This window comes from Lepidochelys kempii, chromosome 5 (assembly GCF_965140265.1).
Source record: "Lepidochelys kempii isolate rLepKem1 chromosome 5, rLepKem1.hap2, whole genome shotgun sequence".
In the NCBI taxonomy this organism is placed as follows: domain Eukaryota; kingdom Metazoa; phylum Chordata; order Testudines; family Cheloniidae; genus Lepidochelys; species Lepidochelys kempii.
Genome location: NC_133260.1, coordinates 28,221,708 through 28,245,695, shown reverse-complemented (window position 1 = coordinate 28,245,695; position 23,988 = coordinate 28,221,708). Strand labels below are relative to the sequence as shown.

General features: G+C 41.7%; 1 protein-coding gene across 5 annotated transcripts in view; it reads left to right on the top strand.

Annotated features, from left to right (window-relative positions):
* Positions 1–23,988, top strand: part of DAB2 (DAB adaptor protein 2) — a 42,483-nt gene that overhangs the window by 16,319 nt on the left and 2,176 nt on the right. For 2 of the 5 annotated variants that reach the window (XM_073343832.1, XM_073343831.1), the window contains 13 exons: positions 4,314–4,502; positions 8,170–8,309; positions 9,373–9,471; positions 9,990–10,121; positions 12,937–13,020; positions 13,580–13,606; positions 13,917–13,961; positions 14,223–14,285; positions 15,710–16,345; positions 17,584–17,740; positions 20,934–21,569; positions 22,067–22,176; positions 23,002–23,072. In XM_073343832.1, the coding sequence (XP_073199933.1) occupies positions 4,409–4,502; positions 8,170–8,309; positions 9,373–9,471; positions 9,990–10,121; positions 12,937–13,020; positions 13,580–13,606; positions 13,917–13,961; positions 14,223–14,285; positions 15,710–16,345; positions 17,584–17,740; positions 20,934–21,569; positions 22,067–22,176; positions 23,002–23,067 (2,289 nt within the window). In that variant the 5' untranslated portion in view covers positions 4,314–4,408 and the 3' untranslated portion in view covers positions 23,068–23,072. The remainder of the gene's footprint in view (positions 1–4,313; positions 4,503–8,169; positions 8,310–9,372; positions 9,472–9,989; positions 10,122–12,936; positions 13,021–13,579; positions 13,607–13,916; positions 13,962–14,222; positions 14,286–15,709; positions 16,346–17,583; positions 17,741–20,933; positions 21,570–22,066; positions 22,177–23,001; positions 23,073–23,988) is intronic. The other 3 variants (XM_073343834.1, XM_073343833.1, XM_073343835.1) reach the window with 3 other exon arrangements.

Sequence of the window (23,988 nt, the reverse complement as noted above, 5' to 3'; positions counted from 1 at the left end):
GAATTCACTTTAAGGAATCTACAAAGAGCTGAAACATTAACATTAAAAAAGAAATTAAACTTGAAGTTTCACGTACCTGTACATCTGAATCAAGACTTTCAGAAATCTTTCTGATGGACAAGTACTTTATCATAAGCCTAGTTGATCTACTAACTAGGACTAAGATACAGCTACTAGTGCTCAAAGTTAGGGAGGTTATAATCCAGCTTTTTGGTCTAGTCTGTAAACTATAGGATCAATTTGATGCAACTGGTGAATCTGGGTTTGTCAAAATTAGTGATGGAAGAGATTGTGTAGCTAAAACTAGAATACTTATACATAGGTTTCTCCAAGCATAATATGCTTATTACATATGCATACAAAATTACTCTTCCTTTTGATTTAAAGCAGATGCCTCTAGTGTAAATCTCTAAGTGGAATGAGATTAATACATATTGGTCACCAAGATTTAAGTGTTGTAATTGACCCTAGACTTCATCTTCAGTCAACTTCTTGGTATAGACTCTACTTGGGGTTCCCCCTGGATCAGACTGGCAAAGACCTTCAGTTTTTCACTTTCCTCTGCAGCATGGGGCACAGTTGACTTGTGGGTTTAAACTAGTGAGTGATTTTTTTTCTATAACTTGAAATCTTTAAATCCTGATTTGAGGACTTCAGTAACACAACTAGAGGTGGTCTATTATAGGAGTGGGTGGGTGAGGTTCTGTGGCCTGTGATGTGGAGATCAGGCTAGATGATCATGATGGGTCCCTTTTGGCCTTAGTCATAGTCTCTGTTGCAATGATCTCATTTATATGGCAACAAGTATCAAGTTTTTATATAGTGGTGGGAAACTAAACTGAAAAGGCAACAGGACCATCCAATTAATATTCTAGCTAAGGAAAATCTCTTGCAAACCAGCAGTGTTGGTTCCAAGATATTCTCTCCTCTCTCCCCCGCCCGTGGTTCCCCCCCCCACCCCCCCAGGGTAACATCCAGCATAAATGCTCAAAACTCCTGAGCAGTCCAAAATCATGACTAAACACATGGGTATTAATACTAGATTTAGGACTCCTGGTCTTTTCTATGGCTTGATCACTTTGGAACATGTTCACTTGGCTTCCAATAAGCAGCCAGGAACAACATTCTGGGTCCTCCCTTAATTGCAGTTGAACTTTTCTACACAAATTTGTGTAGAAACTTCAACAGCTGATGACTCTAAGTGCAAGACTAATAAGCAGCAGAACTTCATGTTGCTTTTGGGGGTGTCAAAGCTCTGAACCAGTATTTCTTTTTGTACTGTAACAAACTAAATTTTTCTAGACTCAAAACTGGATACTTCTGGAATTTTTTGCCGACAGCTGCCATTTTCCCACAAGAAGTCATCTCAGAAGCAGGGGGAGCAGACTACATAAGACTTCTGCCTTGGTCAGCTTTCTGAGAGTGCAGAGTCAGACACTATTAGCAGCTATCACTGACTCTGCCTCTCTTCAGTGAAGGCAGATGAGATTTTTAGTTTCCAGCCTCACTTCCTGGTCTCCAGTAACTGGTTTGAGTGCTCCTATGCAAGAGATGCTTTATTGGCTGCCCCTGTCAGGGACTGACTAATCAGGTGGAGGAGGATGGCCCAAACACTGACTAGCCTTTTGACTAGAGCAAGGAAGGCAACAGCTGCTTTTCATGGAAATTCTCTTCCAATCTGGTCTATGGATAATCTTGCTCCAGGCTTTCAATAGCCTTGGTTTTAGTGCAATACTATGACCAACATTGCAGCTTCCACTTCTCTAGAGGAGAAAATACTTTCCTAGAAGATGTTGCAATATTACCCAGCAGAACAGCTGTATCTGAGGGCAGTAATAGGAAATCCTGAACACGTATATTTCCCAAGACTGCCAGTATGTAGAGGAGAGACCCTTATTGGCTACAGGCAACCTACACCAAAGAGCCACTTGAATGACTTCCCTTTAGGAATTTCACAATTAAGACTGAATTTTCTGCCATTTGACATTCAAGAAATAGAAACCAAAGAGCTACATATTCATCCCACCCCATCTGCACTGAAAGTCCAATGTCAACAGCTATCAGTTTACTCATAGGACTTTAATTTTTATTAAGCTAGTCTTGATTTGCCTTCTGTGATAGAAGGCATTGGTGTTGGTGTAGCTCCTCTTCAGTGCTATAGGGAAAACCAAACTAAAACTTAATGACTCACACAGAACCTCTTAAACTTTTCATAAGGATGCTAAGGCATATTGGCTTGTAATTGTAACATTTGTCATCTAATGTAATCAGTGTGACAATGTAGCTGTCTAGATTAGCTCTAGACACTTACTTTTAAGTCTCTGCTTTATTTTTCCCCTGGAAGCCAATTTCTATTTCCTGACTGCTTCAGCTTCCTTCAGATGGCTGACTTCTTTTTCTTTAATAAATTCTTTAAATACTGTCTCATTGTGGATGTCTTGCATATTTTGAAATCCAGTTTTGCCAGTTAAAGTACTAGTTGTGTTTATCTGATGCTTTACCCTGATCTAGTATTTCCAGATCTAGCACAGGCAGACAAATTTTTTTTGTCAAGGTCCAAATTTCTTGGGCAAGGTATAGTCAAGGTCCAGACTCCAGAGGAAACTTAAGATTATTTTTTGGGGGGGTCTGTTCAAAAACCTCTGGTGGTCCAGATTTGGCCTGCAGGACACCTATTGACTACCCCTGAACTTAGATGCTAAAATACATTGTTACTAAACAGTTACTTTCTATGTCTTTCAAACTATATTAGGAAAACATTTAGAGCCTGATCAGGACTGCAGAGTTTGAAGATCCTCTGTAATTACTTCATGGCTTCTTAATCAAATGAGACAGGTAGAACAGGGGTGCTGCCTCATCCCCTGGCTTGAAGTGATTTCCATCATATACAGGGTTTACAGTTTGGTTCAATGACTCTCTCAGCACCCCCACTATTCAAATTGTTCCAACACCCTTGGAGACTGTCTGACAGGGATGCTACTGTAAAACATCCTGGCTTTACCTGGATTGAGTTTTGAGAACCAGGGATCTTTAGGCTGTAAGACAACTAGATGTAGGGAACATAATAATTTCTGAATAATCACCTTCTAATGGTGCACAAATGATTGCCTAGGTAACTTTGATTACTTTGTCTGTAAACACATGGGGTTTAGTAGGAAACACTACAATAGTCTTTCAGCTTGCTCATATCTGTGAAGCAGAACAACCCTTGAGAATAATTAAACTAAGCAAAATGAAACTTGTAGAATTGCCTGCTGCACAGGACTCCCCTACTGAACTTTTGCTGGGTAGGTGGGTGGGCAAGCAAAAAGCCATTCCAGGACCAGGAATACTCTGAGGTGATCTACAGGAAGGGCACATACCCTTTACACTCTGGCCAAATGATGCCTCTGCCCACTACATCACATTCTTGTTGGCCCAACTAGCACAGGACCACAAATTATGGGCCTGCTTGTATAATCCCCTTGAGAAAACAATACTTATCTGGCATTTCTGCATTAGTGAACAGGCATCAGATGGCATGAGCGGCTCTGAAATGGAGAGAATATGGAGCATTTCTGCACTGAATATCAGTCCCTACATGTCATACCTAAAGTCTTGACAGATCTCTAGCTAGTCTATTGCATTATTGGTTGTCCAGATAAGAGTTCGAATCCTCCAGAAGGACACATCCATGCAGAAAAACAGGTATTTAGAGCATTAATCTTGAGGAGGAGGAGGAGAGAAAGTGGGTAAGCTTAAATCTCAGCAAGGAGAGAATACCATCAACTTCAGGCCACAAATAACTTGTTCCCAAAACTGCAAGTGCTGCACTTTTCACCTGTGTGGAATCTGAAGCACTTACCAGTAGCTTTCCTCTTCCCCTCACTATTGTGCAATTGCAAAATGCTCACTTATTTAGCAATAGTTAAGTCCAAGTGAAATTAATCAAAATGGCAGTCTAGCCAGACTAGAAACCAACATCTGTATAGCAGATAAAGCAAAAACAGCTCAGGAAGGCAATTGTATGAAATTGACCTCCTTGGCACACCAAGCAAATAGTGGCTAGATCTTGATCCATGTCCTGTAACTAAGCACTTAGGCTACTAACATATAATGTGAATATCTGTGACCCTTAATGGGATACATTAAAATGCCTTTCCTGGAAGGTCTGCAGCTAGAACAACTCCTCATGTGAAATCTAACTTCTTTACTGGCTTCTATATAGTGGGGCTATGGCATGTACACTTTTAATAGTCTTAATATGGTGATATTTTAAATAACTGAATGGAATATTGGCAGTTTAACTAAAGTAGTTCATCTCCTTCCTCAAGGCAAAGTATTATGCCGACCTGTTGATCACTGTTTGGACATCCAGCAACACAGCAAGTATCCCCCTTCTGGAGTTGAGGCTGGCCTCCATCTCACCATGTCTAACGAAGTAGAAACCACTAATATCAACAACCAGCCTGAGCAGCAGGCAGCACCAAAAGCTCCTGCATCAAAGAAGGAAAAAAAGAAGGGTAAGCAATTCATCTCTCCAGTACTAAGTTACCTCATATGCCGCCTGTGACTTTCCTATTGTTCCTCTAATAACTCTTCAAAATATCACTTGAGGGCACGCTTTCAAATAGCAACTGCTCTGAATGCATGTCCAGAACTTTAGCATAACCCCTCAAGGGACTGGCTGGTCTGTTTTTGTGTATTTGGTTTTTTTCCTTGGGGGGGGGGGGGAGGAGTAGGTAATAAATACTAGCCAAGATGTCTGAATCCTTAATGCTGTTAAGTGGTGCACTTCCATAGTGCTGAGCATCTAACCATTGCCACTGATGGCTTAATCTCCCAGAAGCTATTGGCACTTGCCCATAACCCTTTCCTTCTGAAAAGTCTGCTGCATTTAATACCAGACTTAAACCCCATTGCCTACAAAACTTCTACCAAATCCCAAAAGCTTAAGTCATGATCAGCTAGATAGCCTCAGTTCTAGGAAGCTGACTCAGCAACAGATTTAAATCCTCTGCACTTTCACCTGTAAGGGTTTTTAAATAGTGTGCTCCCAACTACAGAACACTCTGAATGACCAAAGTGGTGTGTGGGGGTTTTTTTATAGGAGTTGAGACCAACATATATTGAAAACTGATCCCTAGAATTGACTGGCTCAGAAGTTTATTGCTAACTCTTGCTAGTTCGGAATAGAATCTCTGTTCACATGCACCACCGCCTCTGGGTAACAGTAGAGAGCATCTGTGTTATGGGGGCAAGGAAAGGTCTTGCATTAAGCAAGCATACACCCAAGCCACAGCACCAATTTTGCCTTACTTAACTCCACTGGCAGTTCCTTTAGAGGTCTGTGAGTAATTTGGTCTACAGCACTGACTCAACCTGCTACAACAGTCCATGGTCTGGCACCGTGTAGATGCAAGTTTACACTTCCTCAGATTATAACATGGTTAGAGTTTTGGCTTATTGCCACTCCCTTACATCAGCCTAGCATAGATCTAAGGTCCTCCTTCACTATTCTGTGTCATCCAGGTGCCAGTGAACCCCTTGACTGCTTGTACCACTTTTAATTACACCCTTTTAATGTTCCTCCAAAATATTGGTTTAAACAGCTTCCACTTTCTCATGGATAACTATCTTAATCAGGTAAGTATGGAAGTGGAAAAGCTGTTTGATCTTGTCCCTTATGCAAAGAGTTGGTTAGAGGATGAGTCATGTGACCTTCCTCTAGGTGAAGGAGCCAACACAAAGTAGTACAATAGAATAAAACTGCATTCCTGGAGATGGCTGACTTGCAGAAATAACAAGTCCAGAACATAGCTGAAGATATGACTCGAACATCAAATGCTGCTGATGGAGCAGTATAGTTTCATTATGCTTGACAAATGCCCAATCTATATTCCAGCATGCATGGGTAGGGTAGACTAGGAGATTGGGTTATATACACGCAATAGCTTGACCAAATGATTACTACTGGATCCTATAAAAGGACCTGTCAGAGTTGAACTTTCATGGCAGTGCAAGAGATTCTAGCAAACCTTAAATACTGCAGTGATACTCTCCCTAACTTTTTAGAGTCCCTAAAACCTAAAATAATTCTAAGGTGGCAGAGAGGAAGCAACTTGAGTAACTGCAAGATCTTAAATGAATATAGGTTATTCCTAAACCTGCAGCTGTCTTCAAAGGAATAGCTCACTGTTCCAGAACAGTGCTTAAAAATCAAACTCTTAATTTAGAACTAGAAACCTTCTCCAGTTCAGATTCTGGTAATCTGGATGGTGGAGTCAAATTCATGTCTGCACATCATTCTACACACACCATTCCACATACAGGTTTGGCCACTCTGTTTTGGTGTGGTGTTTGCATTTTGGTTTTTCTTGGTGCCTAACACTTACCTCCTGAAATTCAGAGGTGTTAATACCTGCTGGTAGATTACCTTTAAGCAGCCAGAATCAAACATTAGCCTTTGTTTATAGTAGTGTCCAAATACTTGATTTTCATAGTCTGAAGCACAACAAAGTTGTGCTATCTATGAACTCTAGCAGGACTGAAGCCTGTTTCTGTCTACCTTTATTAATCACTTGAAATATGATCCATCAATCTTGTACACAACACTTCTGGTCACTAAAAGTTAACGTCTGAACATTCTCACTGTAGAATGGAAGAGTAATCTAATTGATTATAGACCAAGAGATTTTTCTGCAGTGTCAGTGCTTGGTATCAAACAGGATTTCTGCTCCAGAACCAGGGATACTCTACCTGTTTAGTAGAGGGAGCGGGGGAACATTTGCCTTGTCACTTTGTGACTTAATAGATGCCAAGACCTAAGGCAGGGGTGAAAGTAATAAGAAATCCTTCCAGAGCTGGCCCCTGTACTGGTAAGAGGCAGGGCCTCCTGCAGAAGGGGCAGGGCTGGATGTCAGCCTCCCCCAGCCAGCCCATCTGCACTGCCTGGCCCCCACCATCCAGGGCTCCAGCAGCAGTTTAAAAGGGCCTGGGGCTCCAGCCACTGTTGCAGTAGCAGCAGCAGGAGCCCCAGGCCCTCTTAAATTGCCAGCCCCAGGGCAGCTGCCCTTTGGCCCCTCTCATTGGCAGCCTGGGGAGGCAATAACATTAATGTGCTGCCTCAGTGCCCCTTTTGCCTCCCCCATGGGCAGCCCCGCCAGTAGGAGCCATTCCAGCAGGGCCACCAAGGCATGGAAGTGCTGCCACAGCAGCACTTACAGAGGGTCCTTTGCCACAGCAGCACTTTAACTTTGCCTGCCCCACACCTCCCCATCAGCAGCCCTGCCAGTACAGACCCTACCAGCAGGGCTGTCACCAAGGGAGGCAAAAGGGGCAGGGATGTTAAAGCATGGGCTGCATGCAGGCCCATACCCACCTGTACCAGGTCACTTTCACCCCTGACCTAAGGTAATATGTCCATTTCAAGATCTAGAACAGGGGTAGGCAACCTATGGCATGCATGCAAAAGGCAGCACACAAGCTCTTCCAGTGGCACTGCCTGGGTCCTGGCCACCAGTCCCAGGGGCTCTGCTTCTGGCCTGGGATTCCATCCACCAGCCCTCTGCCAGCCAGGGTTCTGTCTGCCGGCTCCACTGCTGGCCTGGGGTACCAGCTGCCAGCCCCCTCAACCTGCTGCCAGGCCCGGTCCTGGCCACCAGTCTGGGGGCCTCTACTGTGGCCTGGGCAGTGAGGGTTGCAGACAGGGCCAAGAGGGGGCGCATCTCAGCATGGATCATATGGATTCTTATTACTGGCACACGAAACCTTAAATTCGAGTGAATAAACTAAGACTCTGCATACCACTTCTGAAAGGTTGTCGACCCTGATTTTAGAAAGTCTGTAGTATAACCTTGTTTACCTTCAGAAGATTAAAATTGCACTTGATGGGCAGAAGCAACTTAGGTTAGAGAATCAATATAACTAGCCTTAAACTGAGGTCTCCTATTGCTTCCCCACAATTCTAAATCGCCATCTAATAAACAATGGGACCCAACAGTACAAGAGTATTGGACACTCCCAGTTACCCAATATCTCAAAAGCAATATTAAAACATATGGCTCATGTAAATGTATGTTAGCAGCAGATTAGAATGGATTAGAAAATGAATGACGAAGCACTCTCCTCAGAGACTAGACACTTAAGCTCTGAACACCATCATTTAAAAGCTGCTTATCTATCTTTCAGGATCAGAGAAAACAGATGAATTTCTTTTGGCCAGATTCAAAGGGGATGGTGTAAGATACAAAGCCAAGCTGATTGGCATTGATGATGTTCCAGAAGCAAGAGGAGACAAAATGAGCCAGGATTCAATGATGAAGCTGAAGGTAAAGGCCTGAACTTGACCTTTTAAAGCAGACATGCATGCTATTCAGTAGGCAGGATATAGTGGTCAAAGGCACACCATGCCACAACTCCCACTGCATATCAAAAGTAACATCAAGCAATGACCACACTTCAGTGTGATACAGGTGCACAAATCCTAGCTGGAGGAAAGATGCCACTCCAATCAAAAGATTAGCAGAGCTAATGAAGGGAAGGAAGCAGCCCAAAACTACAATGAGCAACTGTTTAATCTGAAAATTGTTCTGCAAATATTTTGTAATCCATATAGCTCTTAGCATCTTCCAGTTCAGATGCAGGTTGGTGAGCCAAAATCAAATCCCAAACTTGGAGAATTTAAACTCCCTGGAAGGGAGTGAAGGTGGCAGGGAGAATTTCCATAGCATTTGTAAAAACATGCATTTATTTTAGTTACGGTAGTAGTGGATGCATGTTCTTCTAGCAATGCAAAAATGCTCAATAAAACCTTAGTCTTATGACCTATAGCAACAAAGTCTGGAGAATAATGCAGGCAAAGCAGAGTGAGCTACAAAGCTACTAGTCAGCAACATTAAGCATGTTCAGATTTACATGCCTCTGGGCTCATATCAGCCTCTTCAGTACTAATAACGTGGTCACTCTTGTTGGGCAGTATGGATAGGCAACTGATCTCAGTCACCTGTTTCCTTTAAACCAGGAAGGGACTTAGCCTAGTAAAGAGATTGCCCCGATAGCACCTCTGTCAAAAGGAGCTACATAAATTAAGTCTGCTTTAAACCTCTTCCAAGCTTAAACTAGTGCAGGTGGGGGAACAATCTTGAGAACCTAAAACTCCAGTATTTTGTCTACTAACAGGGGTGCATAATAAAACTTAATCTCTGGTGTAGACAAGTGGCCAAATTCAGCTGCTTTGCAGCCTCACTGAGGTCTATAGGTTACACAAATCTAAACTGAAATACAACTTTTATGCTTTGAATATCGAACAAATTTGGCTCAAGCTGACGACATTGGTACTCAGCAAGTTTAAATTGCATAAATCTCATACTAATAACACTCCTGTTCATTTAGGGAATGGCAGTAGCTGCCCGCTCCCAGGGACAGCACAAACAGAAGATCTGGGTGAACATTTCCCTTTCTGGTATCAAGATAATTGATGAGAAAACTGGGGTAAGAATTCAAAACTGGCTATGTGCATGACCATTAAGACTGCAGCTGTTCTTACTGGAGAAGAGAAGAAACTAACTTAGCAACTGCTTCACCTAAAATTTAAAGACCAGGAAAGTTTTTTCTACCATGTGGAACACCTCTGTGAGGACTCTCTTCTATGGGGAAAGTAGGAGTTAATCTGTATCTACTTGATTTTTTTTCCCCTCCTTTGGAGGGAGAGGGAGGGAGTTGGATCCTGTCTGACCTCTTTAGGCACTAATAGCCTGGCACCATTCTGTCATGTTTCTAGGGATACAGAGCATGCCAAACCTTAATGCTTGCAAACCCCTTGGGTATTGCCCTGTCCACTTTTTACAGATTTGATAATCTGAGCTCACTTAGGTCTTTATTGTACATAAGCACTTGAGGAAAGTCACTGCCATCCCATAGTTTTCTCTGTGTACTCTAGTTCTGTTCTGCACCAAACCATGGTTTTGTCACTCTTCCAAAAGACTGGAACTAATTGCTTTCAATTCTAGGTCATAGAACATGAGCATCCAGTGAACAAAATCTCCTTTATTGCTCGGGATGTCACTGACAACCGTGCATTTGGATATGTTTGCGGAGGAGAAGGACAGCATCAGTTTTTTGCCATAAAAACAGCACAACAGGTATGCATTAAGGGATCTGTTGGGCATTAAGGTCCTCCTGTGTGACCTGCAGGCCAACTTTTGGGCATATGACTTATGCTTTTCTACATCTCAATAAATCAATCCTATCCCAAACTGTTTTATGAAGCCCATAGACCACTCCAAACAGAGCTGACTCAGCTTTTAAAGACCAGTTTGAAGAAACAAGAAGCCTATTCAACAGGCTGTCTCTCAAAATAGAAATGGAGTAACTCCTTACAATGGAGAGTATCAGTTGAGGAATAACATTCCATGTCTTGCTGATTTAAGAATTTCTCACTGCAGTATGACATGGTGTTTAACCCACCACAGAGATGTAAGTTACTGAAGTGGCTGGAGCTTGCTTTAGGCACTGGGAACACTGGGTTATTTCTTGCCTTTTAGCATGCAAAGTTCTGCGGCTGGCCAAAGGAGCCCCTCTCCTCTCAATGGAGAGCAACTTAAACATGTGCACACCAATAAATTTTGTATTCATGGCCAGGAGCTCTGGTCTGCACTCTTAAAAGTGGGAATAAAGAATTGTTAAAAGGCCAGCACAAATGGCAGTGTCTGAGCTCAAGTGCAGACTTGTGGATGTGTTAATCCTGCAAGTTTGACTAGTTCCGACTTTGCTGTTCCTGTCTAACACAACTGCTACTAATGACAAGCCATATCTCCAGCTTCTCAAAGTTTCATGTCTGGCTCATGGGGCACTGCTTTTTCTCCTCTCTTACTCTTCCCCACCCCCCAAAAAGAGAGAAAGCTGGAACAAACAAGTGATAGGACCTGGTGTGAACTTTCCCAGAAACCGAGTAGCCTTTTGGAAGGCTTATGCAATTGTCAAGAGTGATGGCTTGTCTGGGCTCTCCACCTATTGTCTCAGGATCCTTGGGGCAAGCTCGTTTGCTAATGCTTGCTTAAATGCTGGCTTAATCACTGACTCTTGTTTTATAGGTGCAGCTGGTAACACTGGCTAAAGTTTCCCAGCACTACCCATTATAAGGCCATTTTCAGTTCCTTATAACTTGAAACTGTACATCCTGGGTGTCTAAGACTGAGTTTTGGGAAAACTTCATCCCATGCTGTTCCTCAGTTGCCAAGAACAAGGCAGGGGAGGAGAGGAATGGATGGGAAGAAATCTATTCTGGTGACCTTTGGAGCAAGGACTCAAAATTTGGCAGGGAGTTGCCTTTTTGCCGTCTCTGAAAATCTGAACAAAATTGGCCACATTTAACAGGGTGGTTTTTTTAAGAGCTTATCTGAGCTTGTGCAAGTACTCCCCAAAGATTCTGTGCACACTAGCCATTCTCAGACTTTTCTGCAACTGTAGTTCTGAGCTATTATAGGCTGAGTCCAGGCTCTCCGTTCAGGTAGTATCTCTGTGCTTCATCCCCTACCCACCCTTATGCCCCAGGCAGTGTGCAGGAAGCTTCCTAACCTACGTGTAGAAGGAACAAGAGTCAGACCTTCCCAGGGTCATGTGTGGCAGCAGCACAGATACCATACAATATAATCAAGACTCTCTCTCACTTAGCACCCTTCTGCATATACCTTAAGTTTTCAGAGGCAACCCTAATTCTGGCATTTCTTCCCTTTGAGAGGTTGACTTGGCATGTGAAGCTATGGCACAACTGTGGCTCTGCTGCTGTAGTATAGACCTGTCCTAAACCAATGGGAAAAAACCTTTCACAGAGGTAGATTATCTACATGGGAGGCAATTCATTGGCTGACAAACTTGCTTCCATCTAGCTGCACCTGCCACAGGGGTTAGGCTGACCAAACTACATGGTGTTTTATAGCACAAATTTTTCATGACCCTGAGATAGGTGAAGATCAGGCCTTAATGTTCTTTCTACAGGGATTTTGTGATTCTCTGAACAATATAGTTTAGCTTTAAATGCAACACTTTATCTCCTGAACACCGTCTGAAGTCTTGATGTGGAGAGCAATGGGGGGGGGGGGGCTTGGAGGAACAAATGGCTTTAGAATAGCCTTTCCTGCAACCCCTTTGAGGAGATTTTCTAGCTAAAATGAACAAAGCAAAACCTAGGTAAAACGGGGAGGACAGCAAAAATGGATCAGCAGGGTGCAGCAATAAGTGCCTGAGAAAGGGGTACCTTTTCCCACCTGCAGGCTTCACCCATGATTATCCGCCTCCCTTAATAAAAAGCCTGCATTAGCACATCGTCCTTTTGCTGAAAACAAGGTGTACATATTCCCAGAACATTCCTAGCAATGTACCAAGGAAGGCACAGTTCTTACCCTGGACAGTTTGCAAGAGATACAGGTCAGGCACCATTGCCCTTGGACTAAGCACAGAAGTGCTGCTTCCTGTTTATACACTAAAGGTGAAGTTCTCTTCATTACATGTCTTACTGTTCTCACTCTCTTGGCTTCCCTTACTATTGCAGGTTTCAGAGGAGCAGCCGTGTTAGTCTGTGTAAGCAAAAAGAAAAAGGAGGACTTGTGGCACCTTAGAGACAAACAAATTTGAGCATAAGCTTTCATGAGCATGAAAGCTTATGCTAAAATAAATTTGTTTGTCTCTAAGGTGCCACAAGTCCTCCTTTTTCTTTTTGCTTACTATTGCATTTTAATAAAAGGGTTTGACCAAAGGGGAGGTAATGGCAAGTGAGACTTGGTTTCAGTGTATTCAAACACCTTTCAGTAAGCTTCATGATAAAGCAGTTGGCCTGGAAATTGATACCATTCCTATAGGCAACTACTAACTCGGCTAATACAGTTCATAAATAAGGGCAAGCCACCAATTGGAAAACCTTCTCTGCAGAAACCTAAAGTATAAAACTTTCCCTTTCAGGCTGAACCTCTAGTAGTTGATCTTAAGGACCTCTTCCAAGTAATTTATAACTCCAAGAAAAAGGAAGAAGAGGATAAGAAAAAGGCAAGTAACTTCTGTGTTAGTAGGAGATCCTTTAGGTAGGCAGACTCTGTTGGCAAATAGTTGCTTATCAAAATAACTACCTTTGTGTTCAGCATTACCATATTTCAACTCCGTATTGCCCAGTAGCTAAACTGACTGCTATGTAACTTGTAGTAGCACTGAAGCACTACTGGCTTTGTGCACAGGACTATTGCATACATGTCAAAAGATTAAATTTAAATACACATACAAGCAGTTAAGATGCATAGTGATCCAAGATTCTCAGGTTATAAATAAAACTCTTCTATTTGACTAGATCAGTAAATGTGCAAACTAGATTGGAGAGGCTAGCACTTCAGTGTTAGTTTTATGTTAGATGTTTCATGTCAACATTTAGAATTTGTCCTTAGCTTTTGGCAGCATTTGCTTTACTACCAGAGCAGTCTAGCTGAGCATGTTCAAAGTCCTCCTCTAATAGTTTCAAAAGCTGCAGAGTTCTTTACAGAAAGGAATCTGACCTTCTGCCAATCAAGTAATGGCCAGATGCTAATGGATACTATATATTTTTTTTCAATCTTAGAATGAAGAAGCCAATAAGACAGTTGAGGTAAAACTTTACTCTTTCAATCTGAGCAATACATGCACTCTAAACAAGTGAGATTCTAACTCTGTTGCCTTCTCCTTCATATACTGTCTACCTAGCAAGTACAGTTGGAAGCAACAACCTCAGAACGTGCAACTAGTACTATAGAGCAATACAAAGGGTCTTACCTCTTCACAGCACTAACAGCCTAGACCTAGTCCATCCTCTCCCTCTATGGCAATTCATAAATCAGTCAAGCATCTTATTCTAGTGATTATTCAGGTTATTTCAAACTTGTCTTAGCACTAACATGGTCTTTATTTTTCACTTCCAGAATGGTAGTGATGCATTGACTGATCAAGTTGACAAACTAAAACTGGTATGTTGACACCATGCTCACTTGAGTATGCGTACTTGAGCTTCCTTCAACTACATAGCAGATCTTAGCAGTTTCTAAGGGTGCACATGTATGAAACAATTTGTCTCACTATAGTAAACTACCTCCTTGGGTTAAAAGTGGAATATCTTAGACTTTGACTTAATATGTTTGTACTCTGCTGGTCTTAAAAGCTTACATCAGTGTGGTGAAATCATTGCCTTACACAGAATATGAACCTCTTCCAAATTAACTTTTTTTAAGGGTGTTGACCAGATGGATTTGTTTGGCGATATGTCCACTCCTCCTGACCTGAACAGTCCTACAGTAAGTAAAGACCTTTCTTGCAGTACAATAGTTGCTTGCTAGTCTATTTTGTGACACACATTATTCAAGGTGAGACTTCAGATTGACCTGATGTTGCAGTTAACCTCACAACTAGAAATAAAGACAACTGCTGCAAAAGTAGCTTTGCCACTAACTGGAAGGAGTAAAAATTCAAATTTCATCCTCTTACGTTAGATCTCATAGGAAGCCTGGTCCTATTATAAAATCTCCATTGTGGCAGTAATTTGTTCCCTCTATCATTGCATAACCATCTTCATCCATGTCTGTTTGCCTCTAGTGATATCAGCTACTGAAGTTCCATAGCTATAAATGGCAGGCAGACTTGCAGTACCACACACAATTTTCAACACCTTTTTTTATGGTATTCATACAAAACTTGGCATTTTATAACTTTTTATCTATGCAATGACTTTCAAGTGCTACACGTAAGATGCTGGCAAAAGAACTGAACAAGTCTCAGGTCCCTTGCCCAGAATAGGTTCTATGGCCTCTCGAATCTGTCCGATGCTGCTCCTCTACAGGAGAGGTAGGGCTCTTCAGACTTGCTGTACTGCCCCCTCACCCACAATGACTTCATAATCCACAGGCCTCACTTATTACTGACTTGTGAAATTAAAGAACCCTGCCAAAATAAACTCTGCTAAGCTTACTCAAGCACAACCTACAGTGTTAATGGCATACTGCAATGTAAGTTACATTGCAAATACCCTATTGATTCAGAGAGTGGCTGGTGCCTCCCTTAAGGTGCCATCCTAATCACTCATGCAAGCATAGTCTAACTGAAAAATGGCACTGTGTAGGCAGACTGCTACTGAGCTGCATAAATACTACACTTGAGTTTCATATCTCCTGGAGTCAATACGCTGCCTTAGCAGTGCCTTCATATTTTAAGCTTGTTATGAGAGTCCCTATAAAGCAAACTGTAAATGGCTATAATTTACTGACTTGTGGAGAGGAGATCTGCAGGGTTTGAACTTAAGCTATGTATGGCTCAAACACTTATGTCTTCAGGACAGACTAAGCAGTGCCCTGTAAGTGCTATGAAAGCAGCTACCCGGATGGGAGCCCTCTTATTCCAATAGCATCAGAGGGCTGTTGTAGTGAAAGTGTAAAATCACAAGGGCAAAGCTAGAGGGGGGGGTGTGTATATATTATATACATATATTATACGTATATATATTATACACACACATATACATACCTGGCTCCTAAGCCTATCAAGCTTTTTCCTAACTGTAAAACAAAGTTGAGATCATCAGACTTCCTGGTAATGAACATGAAGTGTTAGATAACAGTTGTTTGGGTTTTTTTATTTTCTGCATGGTAAAGATTGAACACATTACATGGCTTGCATCTTTTTCAGTCTTCAACTAACTTTACGTTTTTTCTTTCCAAACTAATAGGAGAGTAAAGATATCCTGTTAGTGGATCTAAACTCTGAAATCGAGAACAATCAGACTTGTGTAAAAGAGAGTCCCTTCTTGAATGGCATCACTTCCTCTCTTCCACGACCAAAGTCACAGACCCCTTTCTTGCCTGAAAGTTCTCTCACTACCAGTCTCAGCTTCTTTCCCATTCCCAATCCAGATCCTTTCAGTGATGATCCTTTCACACAACCAGACCAATCTGCACAACCTTCATTTGATTCTTTAAAATCTTCACTTCAGAAGAAGGAAAGTCTGAGCTTCTTGGGTAACGGTGCAGTAAATGGTGATATTGACTACTTTGGTAAAGAGTTTGATCAGATTTCTAATAGAACTGGCAAACAGGAAATACAGACAAGCCAGTGGCTTCTTGAGAGTAAGCCAAAGCAGCTAGCAGCAAGGACCCAAAATGGGGTACCAGAAAGAGAACAGAATGGTTTTCTGACCAAATCCTCATCAAATCTATTTGCGGAAAGCCCTTCCAAAGGATTATCTCTGCAAAATGGAGTAAAGCTGGACTCTGACAGCAATGTCCAGCTCATGTCACATGACTCCATAACAATTAGCCCACCTCCACAAAGTACCAAGCCAGGAAGAGGAAGGAGGACTGTTCAGGTGAACATCTTCAAATATTTAACGGTGACATGCATGCTGTTAGATGGGCTGGGTGAAGGAAGCTTTCCTTTTTCTTACCAAAATATGGTGATACCTGCTAAACTATTCCTGCTACTCTACAACACAACTTTTTTTCTTCAATTCTATTCCACCCACCATGTTCCCTCTGCAATCCATGTTTTCTGATTTCATGTGTACATTCATAATGGTTATCACTAAATATGCACTTTTTTCTTTTCAATGCTGCCATACTTCACTAACTCTGGTAAGTATTTTGATCTGAAATGTATGTAGTACTTGTAAATGTATTTAGTATTTAAATAAAGCAACTGTCAAAAAGGTGCCTGTCAGAACAATATACAATTCTGAAACTCAACAGTAAATTCATTCACCCTCCAGCAGACAATAGTCAAAAGAATAAATTTAAGTTTCCTTAAGTCCATACAGTACATATTTATTCTAGAAGACTTTAGAGAACACTGCACTCTGCAGCAAGCTCAAGGCAATCTTTCATAGTGCCTTCTGATTGGTCCATATAAGAAGTTCTTATTCTACCTATTTGTAGATGACTAAAACTGCCATAAGGGTACTTCTAATGTGAGGTTATTTCACATAACTTTTTGGCTATATGATGTGAGAACCTTTAGAACCCTGAAATCTCAAATAGTGCAACTCCATCTATCAAATATGCTGCAACAGAATTAAGGGGGTGTGTTGTATCTAAGCTACAATTTAACTCGGTGTTCACATACTGCAGTAAGTTCAGTATGACTTAATTTATCTTGCCAGTGCTTACCTCCAAGAACAATGTACCTGAAGCACACAACCAATGGACAATATTTAAATAGTGTTCAAGCCAGGATAGTCTTCTATTCTTAGCATAAGTAAATGACTTCATTATATGCATGGTATTCTAAAACACACCCATTTAAATGCTTCCTCTGTCTAAAGTCAGCTGTGGAGATGTCTAGTCTAGTCTAAGATTAGAACTCAAACTCTGCAGCCTACCAGTCCTTTAGTGTAAAACCTGGATCCCATGTCTCCTGGTTCCAGAACCAAAATAGTTTTTATCTGAGTGCTCTAGCTTGCTTAGTAGCAGATACAGGACTTTGCCTGACTTGGCAGTATCGGAACTTTCCTGAAAACAAGGCCCAGAAACTGGAATTGGTATCCTTTTGGTAACTGTGTATCCCAGTAAAACTGTCTTTTCTCTTCTCCCCTTCCTACCTTGTTTCCAGACTGCAGCAAATGATTTGTTTGGCTCGGACCTCTTTGCATCTACTGCTCCAGAAGCCCCAGGCCTGACTTCTCCTGCAGCACAACCTGCACTGGTGCAAACCAGCCCGCTGGACCTCTTCCAAACCAGTCCTACCATAGGACCTCTGGCTGGGCTAGGTTAGTTCATTACTTTAAGGTGACAAATCAATCTTATCGGCTACTTCAACTTATGGTCTCTCTCTTACTTTAGTAAGTCAGACTTAAATTTAAATCTTCTCTTGACAAGAGTGTGCTGGAGTTCCCTTTTCCCTTCTGGCCTCTCATGTTGCATTTTCCCTACTTTCTTCCTCAGCCTGACAGCATCTCATTAGAACGTATTTCATTGACACTTATATACTCCATCCTCTGTGTACTTAACTGAGTGCTTGCTCTTTTAGCTTGTGGTGTGAACAGACTATGTTGCATGATAAAAACAGAATCTGGTTGCCTACTAAAGAGACTCTTCACGTACACCACAAGATACCAGTAAATGTAAACATGGTACCAAATGTTAAAATAGTACAGGAAGAGAGCAGTCTGGAGATTGACCTATTGAATCTCCAGTCCAGTGTATTGGCAAAAGTTGCTTTTCTAATCACAGCTAGAAAAATTACCACTGACAAGTCTACACAGCAGCTGGGAGCATGCCTCCATGGATACAATATTTTTAGCACATTAGCTCAAGCATGTGTCTGTCTACCTTCACTGGGAAGCACGTTCCCACCTGCAGTGTAGACATACCCTAAGAAACAACATGCTACTGCAATACAAATAATGACTGGGGGACTTTATGCAAGGCATTCAAAGTTAAATGCCTGCAGAGCTGAAGTGACTTGCCCAAGGTCACAACAGGTCATTGTCAAATCAAGGATAGACCCAGGTCTCCTGCCCAGTCTGGTGCCCTACCCAGTTGACTATCACTTCTAAAACATGGAGTGTTTCTTGTGTTAAACTGTACATGTATTGGATTGTGGAGCTCTGTAAGTCCATACTTATCTGATGGCCAGAGCAACTGCTGGCAGACTTTGTCCACAGCTGACATCTTTATTCCATTACTGTTACATGTTTCTTTAGATTTCTAATACACTCAGAGTTGTGCTTTCAGCACTATAAGTTTAATAACTCTACCAAAATCCAGCAGTGCTGAGAACTAGCCCAAACTTTCCTAGTTGTCCTTGCTGTATAGATAATTGGGACAGCTATAACTGCATACCTTAAATATATTAAGTCCATATTTAAGTAGACTGAATACAGTTGGACCCTCAAATTCACTGTTATCCTATATCCAATATCTTGGCTCAATGCCCTGTGAAGGCCTTTATGTGAACAATTGAATACAGAATCTTCACAGGGGGGAGGGGTGTGGATATGAACTGAACTTTACAGTTTTGGCTTCTGTCCATGACAAATGATGCACAACCAAACTAAGGCTATGGATCTGAGTTAGGCACCCAACCAAGTTATTGTCTCCTGCAGAGTATGTAGGAGTAGAAAGCAGAGTTCTTTGATTCTGAACACTGGACTCTAAACCAGATTCAGGAGAGCAAAATTTTAATGATCCTTGCAATCCTACTTGCATTGGAGAAGCAAATCTAACCTCTCTAAAATATGAGAAAATAAGTAGTAAACAGGTGTGGCTTCCCCATGTCCATACAAGGTAGAGTTGAACAGAAATGTTAGTTTCTTTTCACTCACAAGGCTAATACGCAACTAGCTAAATTCAATTACTGTCACTCTGGCACCTTAGAATCCATTGCTACTAATATTATTATTTCAAAGATTAAGTGGAATATTCATATAATAATCACGGACCAGCTCAAATGGATCACAAGTCACAGGGATGTAAGGCTTGGGCTGAGAGGAAACCCAGTTTTAAAAATCTGGAGGATTTCTCATGCCAAATTTTGCTTGAAAATATTAGCTAGGCAACAGTATCACAGAGACAGCCCTGGGGCTATATATGAATGTATGTAGCTAGCTGAACAGTCCATTCAGTGCCACTAACTCTCTAACATGCAGTATCTTAAAGTATTGCATACAAAAGCAACGTGTAACCTAGTTGCATCTTAGTCAGAAGATCAATGTCCTCAACTTTGAGGGCTGCTCTCCAAATGACTTAAGGGAGGAAGGCAATAAAATTCAGACTGGGTTGGGGTCAGGCAACTATAGGGAAACATGCCACTTAAGGTAAGAGCAGGACCAGAAGATTCTGATGCGTAGAGCCTTGGATCTGCGGAAGAGATCCATTTGGCTTACTAACCAATGAGGCTTAAACTATGTGACTTGGGGCAGAGGGAGCTAGGGGAGTTAAATGTGGTGGTGGTGGTGAGGCAAGCTGCTTCTGTACATAATAGGATGCAGAGGAAGTACTGAAATGGCTGAAGATATTTACATTCAGCATTAATAAACCTTCATTTTCAGAGTGAGTAGTAATGGAATGCATAGGTAACTCACGCTCTCTCTCACTGCTGAGAATATAGAGTTCTAGGCTCTTTCCCTGCAAGAAGCAATGGCCTCAATCTTGCACTGAAATCTGCCTTCTAACAATGTGCTTTAAAAGCTAGAGTAAGACCTTGAGTCACTAACAAACCTGTCTCCTTAAGCTATCATTAAAACTGAGTTTAGAATAACTTTTTTTTTTTTTTTTTTTTTTTTTTTGAAAATGGGACTAGCAGCACACTAGTCACCTTAGGAAGAGCTTGCCTACCTCCAGGGAGGCATCAGATCCAATCACGCTGTAGCCTATACAAACCTTCTGCACTCAACCAGGTTCAGGTCAGCATGACCCAATGAAGGAAACTTGTTTAGTTTTTTCTTTGTTTGAAACTCTCCTGGTGACGTGCTGTATAGGCATATTACACTGAATACATCTGTATGATACAGATTCCTACTTGCTAGCAAGACTTATTCTTGACAAGGAGCTAGTCAGGGTTAACTGACATCAAAGAGCATTTTGTATTTCTTGGTTTAACATGCAGTATATCAGTGGTGTCTGGAGCAGACCCTCAACACTTTCTGACAGAATAAAATCAAATATCTAAGAACAAGGTTTTTAGAGCCCCCAAATTAAAATGGCTTGTCTAAGTACTTTATCCACTTCATAGGGTGACGTAATAGCTTTTATTGGACCTGCTTCAGTGGTGAAAGACAAGCCTTTGTGCTACAGAGCTCTTGTGAAGGAAGCTTCACAGGCATTGAAGTCTATGCATCAGCAAGACGTTAGATTTGTACTGTGAAAAACTCAAGTAAGGAGCACAAGTATTCATACAGTACACCTACAGAGATGCCTCACTATACCCTATTTACAAGTCTTGCATATAATCTTTCTTAGGTGGCTTGCCAGGAACATCTCCAACACCATGGAGTCAACAGTCCTCAGTTTTCAATCCTACCACATCAGTATTTCCTGGATCCATTATGGGTGCTCAACCTACAGGCTTTACTCAACCACTTGCCTTCAGTGCCCCTCCAGCAGTCTCAGGATGGGGTCAGCCTGCGTCCTTTGGAGCCCCGTCACCATCTCAATCTCCTGGTCTCTGGGGTCAGCCAGCACATGTTTCTCCTACTCCTTGGGCACAACCAGCTGCCATTGGAAATCCTTTCCAGACCAGCATGTTTCCATCTACTACACAGCCCCCTGCTATGTTGTCTTCTGTCTCAGCAACTAGCCCTCCTCAGCCACCACCCAGAACTGCACCTCCGAAGGAGCCATCTAAGAAGGAAAGTGATGCCTTCACTGCATTAGACCCACTTGGGGATAAAGAGAGAAAGGATGTAAAAGAAATGTTTAAAGACTTCCAGCTGACAAAGCCACCTGCAGTACCAGCTAGGAGGGGAGAACAGCAGCAAAGTCGTCTTGGTGCTTCTGGAGCTTTCACTAGTTACTTTAATAGCAAAGTGGGCATTCTTCAAGACCACACTGATCACAATGACTTGGCAGCTAATCTATTGTCTACTAAAATCAGTGGTAAATTCCCTTTTCTTAATGCTTCATCAAGCTATAGGGAGAAGAATAAACCAAGACCTTCCCTTGCAAGGAAGCTAATTTTAGACATTAAGTGTCTTTAGATGGCTAGGCTAGCATCTTCTCTTGTCAAGATACTTTCTGTTGCTAGTCTATATTAAAGTATAGTCTGAGGGTCATCTCTTAATTTATTGCTGCCCAATACTGCTCTCTAGCATTTATATGTTCTCTAAACCACTCACTTTCAAACCTGGAAACTTTCCAGTTTGAATTATTTAAGCTGATTGGCATCTTTTTTAGAAATAACTAAGGTGACTCCTCATAAGTAGAAGCTCTGCACAAAGTTTGATTCTAGCTTGAAATCTATCTTCTAGAAAATTACACTCAACTAATCCTTCAGGTTCCAGAGGAAATCCTACTGTATATTTCAGAAATCAAGGCCTGCCTAGATCTGAGCTCTTTCCACAAGGAAAGTAACTTGTTTAAACTCTTTCACACAGAACCACCAAAGCCTGCTCCCAGACAAAGCACTCTGCCAGCTTCCAAGCCTGATGCCCTGTTTGAAAACCCCTTTCAAACAGATCCTTTCAGCACCTCCTCACAACCCTCTGTAAGTACTAAGCACTGTTTACCTACCCAGTAGTTCTCTGAAGTCTCCTGTCAACACCACACAAACCTGTGCGGGTTTGTCCACTGGTGGGGCACTTCCCATTTGGTGACCAAACAATTCCCTAGCAGGGTCAGCAAATTCCATGTATTCCCATGTTTGACTTCAAATTCGCCTTCAGGGGGGAAGGGAGAAAATACTACTTGTGAACCTAAGCCAAATTCTGGATAGCGTTACTAACTCCCAGGGTGAAGGTGCCTTTTTAGTTTTGTGGTATGAGGCAGTTGTGCTTTGTCAGCCATATTGACAAAGCCACAATCCTTTCCAACTAGTTTAGGCCTTCCCCTCTTTGCAGGGTAGGGGGTAAGGAGCATGAAATGTGTAGCTTCTCTGTTTTGGCCAAAGAATGGAGGCCTCCATCCTGGGTATCCTACAGGGAAGGAAGTAGCCTAACCACATTCTGCATCTGGAACATGAGACTTGAAGCCCTTTATGGAAACTCTGGAACTTCTCCAAAATGCTCTTTTTTCATTTTAGTCTAAAAACTAAATTTATTGGCTGAATCCCATATGAATATTTAAATACACATGGTCTTTGTATAGATAGGTATGAGTCAAGGTAAATAGACTTTAATTCTAACCCAGCCCTAAAAATATACAGTTATTGTTCATTTAAACAGTTAGCTAACTATACTGTAAATCTTTCCAGAATGCCTGAAATGTGGGTTTAAAACCACTTGCCCAACATCTCTCCCTCCCTCTACCTTTCATAGTGTTCAGAGTTCACCAGTTTAGTAGCCCATGGTTTATAAACAATCTTCTATTTTAGACTGCATCTCAGCCATCACCATCTTCTGATCTATTTGGTGATCCTTTTGGAAATCCATTTGCATAACTTTGGTAAGTGGCTCTGTGTAATTGACATGTTTCTCAGTATGTCTTTATGGAGAAACCACCAAAGAATTGGAAAGCTAGTCTACTGACCACTTTCCCCATGTGACTGGCATGGGAAGGTGGTCTGTGCTGGAGTCTGGCATTGTGGCTAATACAATTGACTAGCAAAACTCTTAGCTTGCCCAGTGGCTGGGGAAGGGAGGAGACCAAGACACTTAACATCTTTTTAAAAGCAAGTATGTTTAAACTTGGAGCAATGCAAATCACTGACCCTAATTTCTAAACTGGAAGAAATAGGTGGCCTCAGTCTGAATTCACTAACTGCATGCAGTGGAAGAGCTAACTCTTCTCCTACAAGCTTATAGAATCTGAGTCCAAGATTATCCACCCACATTGGTTAATGTCCATGCCCATAATTGCTGCAGGGTAGCTTTCAGTACCAAATTATAGAACAGGGATTCACAACATGTGGTCTTCCTTTAACTTTGTTTCCAGGATCAGATGTCGGGTGACATCTTAAAAAGTAGTAGCTGGTTTTATGAGAATACCCCTCTCCTGAGATCAGTTTAGCTATGCTCTCTCTAGTATAATCCCTTTGTTTCCAGCTTTTTTCTTTGTAGCAGAATGGTAGTTGGCATGTATACATCTGGGTCAAATATGGAAGCAGGATTTAATGCAGATAAGGGCAGCCTGAACCCCAGTAAAATGTAACTGACTCATCATATCAAATATATTGATTCTCTAGGTGTCACAGCAGACTGAGAAATCCTAATAGCACAGTATAAATGCTGTTGAAGTAACTAAAACTGTTTTTGTTCTCTAACTTATTTGATTTCACACTTTCCTGTAGTAAAGGTTAAAATACAACTTCATGCATTGGAAAAGGAATGTTTTCATTACAGCCAATAAGATTTGATCAGCA